Here is an 8,147-nt window from a genome sequence, read left to right on the forward strand (position 1 = left end):
TGGTGACAATAATGTCATAAAAACTGATGCTGAGCTGGCCGTGCTAGTGTTGGACAGGTAAGGATCACTATCATTAAAAATATAGCCAAAGTTTTAAATATTGTACAGTGTTTTACGACACAATTACCCCTTCGCTTGACATTTCTGCAGGATCTCTGTTAGATAGCTTGTAAAACTGTGAGACGTCGTAAGTGTTAGTGGCTTCGTTCTCAGGTCACTGTTGCACAAGGGGATGGGACATGGGGGTGCAGGTCTGTGACAGACATTTGTGTAAGAGAGAACAAAATTTGCCATTGTTGTTTTCGGTTGCTACTGCTCATCAAAATCATCACTAGAGGAAACAACTTCCTGATTGTACCTATAAGTGGAAGGGCTTACAAAAACAAAAACTGTATTTATAGAAATATTCATGCATATAAATATACAGCTATAAATCAGTATATTGAATAGCTGAACCTTTATCAAATGACCAAGCATATATTTCCCCAAACAATCAGCTACGTATATCCATAGGTCATACACGTGACATTTTTGTGTCCATTTTAACCTTAATTCCATTAAAACTTTGAAAAGTCTCAGCAGTTAGGTGTACAAAGTATTCATCAAACTTATCGAGTCAAATGCAGGCCTCTATAGCATAGGGCCGTCTTGCTCACTTTATCTTGAATGCCTTTGTTGTGTTTTCAGTTTCTCTCTTTCCATCAGTCTTCTGCCATCTATTGTCCTTAGAATGCAACACATGGGAAATGCAATGATGAAATAATTTATTTTATGCATGTGTAAGAACATTTCTTAATTTTTCTTGGGGTGACATTATTAGGGTGACATTAATGACATCGAGAAAGTAACCTATTTTATTGTCAGGGAGAATTTGTCAATCAATCAATTTCTCGATTGTGACATTAAGTTTAAAACCAACAGTTACATACATTATTCTGTCAATAGAAACACTCATTTATTGAGGAACCACTTTTTGCTGTAATCATTTGATCTCACGACTAGTGAAAATCATGGAAAAGCTAACCTAGTTGTACTTTGAAATATTGGTTAGGGATGGTTACTGTGGGTTTTTCTTGGTTCTCATTAACCATCCCATCATTATATTAATTGTTGTAAGAAAGATCCCTGTGGGTTACTGCACATAATAATTAATTTTTCCTGGAAAATAGTAAAGGTGAGAATGAATGTATTATGTGCAAAAAAGAAAATCAACCAAGAAAGGGAGAAATTAATAAAGGTTTGTTTACAGTGGTGAGCTTCATGCCATCGTCTCTTTATCTCCATTTATCACCAAGGTCCCACTATTATAACAAGATGTATAAAAAGTGAAAGAGTGTATTACACCCATTCATCATCTTATACTTCCATTAGCACTGTTGGCACAGATGCACACATATCGATTCACACATGTTTGTCCTCAAAGTTAAATTCATAATCATTGTGTGTAATGATGAAAAACGCATTCTCTGTTTAATAATGCAGCTCATTGTGTTCATACATCTCTGTCAATCTCATTGACCGCCAGTATTATGAGGCTAGTACATGAGGGAGGAGAGCATATAAACAATAGGTTTTGGTGTGGGCAGCAGGATAACCTTAATGTCAAGCACATGCATCCTATGCCACACCTCTGTAACCCTTTATTCCTAAAGGTCAAAACTTGCAAAAAAACAATTTTAACAATTCAGATCACGTGAAGGAGGCATTATGTTTTTCAGCCATTTTTGCCAAGAGAAGATCTCAATGGCAAGGATATTTATTTTCTAGAGATTAATTTTTTCTTTTTGTCTTTTTTTTTGGCGTAGTGGTCTATTCTATTGCCTACCAGCACAGGGATAGGCAGTTCGAATCCCCATGTTACGTCCAGCTTGGTCGGGCATCCCTGCGGACACAATTGGCCGTGTCTGCGGGTGGGAAGCTGGATGTGGATTTGTGTCCTGGTTGCTGCACTAGCGCCTCCTCTGGTTGGTCGGGGCGCCTGTTTAGGGGGGGGAAATACCGTGATCCTCCCACGCGCTATGTCCCCCTGGCGGAACTCTTCGTTGTCAGGTGAAAAGAAGCGGCTGGCGACTCCACATGTATCGGAGGAGGCATGTGGTAGTCTGCAGCCCTACTCGGATCCACAGAGGAAGTGGAGCAGCGACCGGGATGGTTTGGAATAGTGGGGTAATTGACCTTTCGCAAAGTACCGCCCCAGAACGGTGCTTGTCCAATCCTACCTTAGCAACGGTTTCTATGTGAGGGAGGTCCGTCAAGCTTTCAAACACACAGCAAAATGCTGAAACGGTGTGCCTATGGGATCTACAAATCGGATACTAGATATCTGAAAAGTTTGGAGGGGGTGTAATTTTCTTTCCCTTCCCGAAACCCAGAACGCAAGAAGCGCAATGTCAGCAATGGATTTCGCAGTATAACAGACCCCATGGCCAGCTTAATCCATCCAAAATCAACGAAAATACCTGCCTGCTCCAAGCTAAGCTTGCTCCTAGCTATTATTGATAGCTAATACAGCTAACGTATTATTACTGTTACTTTTACCCACACAATGATTATTACCATTATTAACATATCAACGTATTACTGACAAACAAAATAACATTATTAAATGAACGTAACCAGCTTAGTCTGTGGCCAGAGATACCTAATTTAATGATAGCTAATGATAGCTAGCCCACTAACATAACTTTGTTATGCTAGTCACAGGTTAGCCAGGTTCCACCTTTCATTTCAGAGCATAAAGACCCACGGAGAGGGTTGGCTGGGATGGTCTCTGGCCAGTCTGACCTCCTCATATCCGGCCTATTTTAAACGTTTCTCCCCCTCTGTGAGCTCCAGGTGGGGACCGGCCGTTCGGAAAAGTCATCCCGCCCGCGGAGGCATCTCGTTTGCCTTATTTTATTGAAAATACCGGTTCTGGTCCGAAGGTAAAAAAAACAAATCATGGGGCGGTTCCCCCGGCCGTGGGGCATGGCCCTGGCCGCCCTGTGACCCCCAGGAGCCCATACAGTACCCCCGAAAAAGCTGGGGATAAAAGAACTCTATGGGGAACCTTGGCCAAAATCAACACTATAATATGGTGATGTTGACAATGGATTATTAAAAATATACCAATAATAGCTGAAATATGTAACTTACCCTACAGTGCAAGAGCACAATTGGTCCACAATGTGTTTCAGAATTAGTTGATGGGGTTTCTCATTCTTTGATTGCGACCGGTAAGCTTTACGCTCAATTACAGTCGCACCCGGCAGCCCGGAGTCCACGCAAGTCAGTTTTACTTTTAATATTCAGAATGTATCCCGCCACCGCATACTGTAACCCCTTCTGCCTTTCACGGGATGATATTAAGGATGAATTACTCCAAAATACATCTCTTATTTTCTCTGGGAATGCGCTGATTTCTTCCTTCATGTTTTGGTGTTTTCCGGCTACTTCCTGGATGGTTTTGAAATGCTTGAAGGGCATGGCAACAGTAACTACTAAGGGGGGCGGGACTTTGCGAAAGGTCAATTGGTCGGATACAATTGGGGAGAAAAAAAAGCGGGGGGGGGGGTTCTGCTGTTACCTACGGCTGCACAATTATGGCTAAAATGATAATCACGATTATTTTGCTAAATATTGCAATCACATTTATTTGTCATGAGTATTCGCCCATTTTGGGGAATGGAATTGTTTTATTGAGCATTTTAAATCGACAGAAAACTCTTCACATTCATAATGTGTTTCATAAATCTGCAAATAAATAAACATTCAAATCTTCAAATTAGTATAATACTTGCTTCACACTAGAGCAAGCTAAACCCAGCATGAATAATCACCCCAGTCATGATCAATAAATAGTGAAAGCCAATATCGAAATCTGCATTAATATGCGATTAATTGTACAGCCCTAGTGTTATCCTTAGTGCAGATGATCAAATTAACAGTTGCAATGGAGAGAAAATGTAATTTGTACAAACGCACTTATTTTTGTGCTTTGGCTTTCTTTTGCTTATGGAAGTCATCATAGTGGTTTCAACAAACCTGAATTTTTTGGACATTTGGCTCCAGCTGCAAAGGACCTACCATCATTGTTTTCTTGTACATGGTGGGCCTTTCTTTCGGGTTTTCTACTTTTTGCAATTTCAGTCTACTCAAGTCTTTTCAATCATTCTTTTGAGCGGCACTTATTTTCTTTATTTCACTCCCTGTCTTTCTCTTGGGTCTTATTGAGCCCTCTCTGTTGACCTCTTCTCTGCATCTCCCTTTTAGTTTCATACAGAGCACCTTTTCTATTTTCCCATGTCTGTGATTTGTCTCTTGTACTCTCAAATTACCGCTTCCTAGGTAGAGTTGGGACCAATCTAGTATCGGTATCGGGTGCCGATACTGACATAATTCACTCATTGGATATCGGACTGACATTACCGATCCACAACATACTGATCCAGAGTCCATAGTCTGATGTTTTTATGAATTACAAATATGTAATAATGCAAATTTAAGCCCATAGCCAAAATGGTATATGTACGTTCAGGTAATATTAAGTGTTTTGAGTGTAGGGATGTGGGACACAAGTGCTTCACTTGCCCTCAAAGAGAGTGGGAAATGGAGGGTGCAGAAGCCGCCGACCAGGCGGCTGAAGCAGAGGGGAGTAGCGAGGAGGCAAGGGGGAGTAATGAGGCTAATGGCTGCGGGGAAAGAAGTGAAACCTCACAAAATGTAAACTTTGAGTCTCCTAAACTCCTTAGTGATTCAGGGAAAGATAAAATGGCCACAGATGACGTAGTAACTGTATTAGAGGGACCCAGTGTGTATGGAGTTAATGGTGCTGCTGCGTGCGTAACCTCCCTGGCAGCTGCTGCAGCCGAGCCCAGGCAGGAGGTGCAGAGGGATGGGGAGGAGGAGGCAGTGGACCCGCCTGTCACTAAGAGCCAGGGGGATGATGATGAAATGGAGTATGATTCTGACTCAGATGGCACAGTAACAGATTTCCAGCAACCAACCAGTGAACTGTACACTTCGGAAGAAATCAAAAAAAATTTTTTGGAGGAAACTTTTGGCATGTGTGTCAAAGTAATTATTGAGCATTATTGAGCATGTATAAGGCATGTCAAAGTAAATATTTTCTGAGTGCAGCTAAATTTCTCAAAAGTGTCACAGCACTGCAAAAACTTGTAGGGTTTGACTTATTAGATGGAAAAAGGCATTATCGTTTAAGAAAGCATGTCACCACCTTAAGAAAAAAACACCTGTTCACAAGAAAGGGAAGGACACTAAAAGACAAAAAACTAACAAATAATTGTAGTGAATCACGGGGTGTTATTATTTTCTTTCTATCCGTCCCATTTGTTTGTTTTTCTGTTTTTGATCCTTATTTTCCCTGTGCAGACTTTAAGTTTTGGGTCTTTAAAATTAATGAGGGAGAGGTAGGCAGATGAGAGCAGTTACTTTTTGATTTTTGCACTCAAACATTTAGATATAATTTTTCTTCAGGAAATACACAGACATGGGTGGGGATTGGAGTTGCACCACAGATTTCACACTGGACAGAGCAAGTGAAGAACCACATTTACAATCTTCCATCACTTCATCCAAGTTATTGTCACAATATGATTTAATTGATGCTTGCAGAATAAAAAATCCAACAGCAGATAGTACACAAGGGCAAAGGTTTGAGGGAACAGGGTCAGTGCTGCCAGGCTAGACAGGCTGTACATCACCAGACACCTTAACACCAGGTCACCACTTAGTCAGTGTTGTTTTATGTCCTTCACCAACAAAAAGATATAAATCTTTCTGGCATTTTAACTTGAAATGACTACAGAATAGTTATTTTTGTTTAAAAAAAAATTTGAATTATTTTGGGTAAATTAGAGAGGGAAAAAAAGCACAGTTTGACTGTAAGTCAGTTAACACATTGAAGGAGTTGCCATGGCTATTTGCACTCCTGCGATTTGCACGTGTAGTTTGTATGCGAAGCCTACTTAAACTACAATTCAAATAAATTGCTTTAGAATAAGTTTAAATGTAATGCATTTTTGTATATTTTTTGCTCTTTTAATAAGAAGTGCTCAGTTTACTAAAGCCTCATGTAACCTTACACATTATACCACCAACAACAACAACAATAATAATAGTAATAATAATCAAGAAAACTGAGCTCTTGTATCTATTGGCAGATATCCAAATTCAGGAAACACAATTGTTTCGGAACTAAAAAAAAGTAGGTCTCTAGGTGCATCTCTATTCCTAAGTATATCAAAGCGTAAGTTAAGTGCAGGATCCTATTCCCTGACTCTTGACTCTTCTTTTCTCCCACTGGTCCCTTTGCGTTGGCTTCCCCTCTCATTTTCTTGCCTTTTCTGTTTCCCATAAGGGGGGGAGGGGGCATGTTAGATATACGCTGGAGATGTCCCGTCACACTGGACCCTCAGTCATTCTTGCTTCACCCCACCATGTCTGTCAAGGGAGTGCCTGTCGACGGGGTATGGGCATATCAGTGCCTGAACACAACTTCCTTAATCCCTATGCCCTGCACTCTGGTGTCTGCTCTTCCGCTCTCCTCGCTTTCATTTCAATGTCATGGGCAGAGAGGCTGAAGAGCATTTCAATTGCCCCCCCCCCCCAAATATATATTTTCAAGGGTTTTGTCCTCAAGGTGGCAGTAAACTTCCAGTGTCTGTGGGTTCACATGAAAATATGTGGGCGTTGTAGACCTAATAAATGGCACTTGCAAAGGGTTATTTTTTTTTTCCCTGTGAAATGAAAGGAACCAGGGGACCATTATTGTAAAATCCTGTTTAATATTTAGGAAATGTGAATAGCAACATCCCATTTAATGACTGACATCATGCTTTTTTTCCTCGGTCTCTTCACTTGGTTAGACTCTTGACTGATAAAGATGCAAGCGTAACACTAACTGAAATGTCTGATCACTCCTTTTGACCAAGGGGTGTGTCTGCAGTGTAACGCTCACACACATACTTGTCTTTTTCCTTTTTTATGGTAAAAATCAGATTTGTAAAACCATACTTTTCATTATTCACATGGCACTGAGCTGTTTTATGCTGCTAACAACTGATATTTAATGACACACCTTTAAAAAAAAATAGGCAGTGTCTTCAAGTACTGTCCTCCATCTCTCCTCTCCTCTACAGCAGATCTGCAAACAATTTCAAAACTGGCTGTGTGAATTCCTCATGAGTAAACCAGTACCCTGTCGTACTCATTTTTTCTCACCCATTTTTTTTTTAATATTACTTTGTGCTGTCCATCTTTGCAGGAATTTGAGAAGAGAAAGATGTTGTAAATTGCGAGTGAGGGCATCCCACCCTTGCCTGAAGCAAAGATGAACAACCTGATTCTTGAGGTGGCTCGCCTAACAGTCAACGCACCCTGGACAGCGCAGCCGTCACATGCACACATAGTGTTTCTTACTCATGGAACTTCAATTACTGCTATTGCATTTTACTTTCCATGCAGAGAAAGAATAAATAATACTGTATAAATGATATCCTACATTGCTTGCTGTCCAAAGTGTAAAATCTTGTTGTAGAAGTGTTCTTTAGAATATGTTTGTAGTCAATACCCGAATTGAGACACACCATGGTAACCTTGGTGATTCATCTCTGTTTGTCCTTCTACTGTATGACATTCTATCACACGGCTGTCCACCTCAATAAGAAGTATTTCTTAAATCATTTTGCTGTGTTGTTGTGTTTATACTATCAAATAGCTTGTTTGAGAAGTATGTATTCTTGACTTATCAGACAGTTTTGTCAAGTCTGAACTGTAGTCTTCATCCATAGGGCGTATAAAGATCATAGGACTTGATGGTAACGGTGCAGTCTAAGCAACAAGAACCATCACATGTTGAGTTTGCATGACATTCACATGCTGCTCATTAAAAATGTATTAAGTCTGGTTTATTTGTATAGTCCTGAATCACAGTTCGACTCCCAGAGGGCTTCACATTCACACAGTGAGAAATCGGTCAATGCAGTAAATGTAAATGGACTTCACCCTCGGTCCTTGGACCCTTGATTTAGTTGAGAGAGAAATCCACAGAAAATCCTTTTCAGCAAAAATATGGGAGAAACCTGAGGAATAGTTTGGAGGGAGTGATCCCTCTTCCAGTACAGGAAGACAAGCAGGTAGGTAACAGA

At 40.5% G+C, this 8,147-nt stretch overlaps 1 protein-coding gene across 1 annotated transcript in view; it reads left to right on the plus strand.

Annotated features, from left to right (window-relative positions):
• suclg1 (succinate-CoA ligase GDP/ADP-forming subunit alph) overlaps positions 1-7,682 on the plus strand; it is a 53,014-nt gene extending 45,332 nt beyond the window's left edge. The window contains exon 9 of the mRNA XM_056280617.1: positions 7,265-7,682. Within this exon, the coding sequence (XP_056136592.1) occupies positions 7,265-7,291 (27 nt within the window). The 3' untranslated portion in view covers positions 7,292-7,682. The remainder of the gene's footprint in view (positions 1-7,264) is intronic.
• The last annotated feature ends 465 nt before the right edge of the window (positions 7,683-8,147 follow it).

The sequence above is a fragment of the Lampris incognitus genome, chromosome 5 (assembly GCF_029633865.1).
Source record: "Lampris incognitus isolate fLamInc1 chromosome 5, fLamInc1.hap2, whole genome shotgun sequence".
In the NCBI taxonomy this organism is placed as follows: Eukaryota; Metazoa; Chordata; class Actinopteri; order Lampriformes; family Lampridae; genus Lampris; species Lampris incognitus.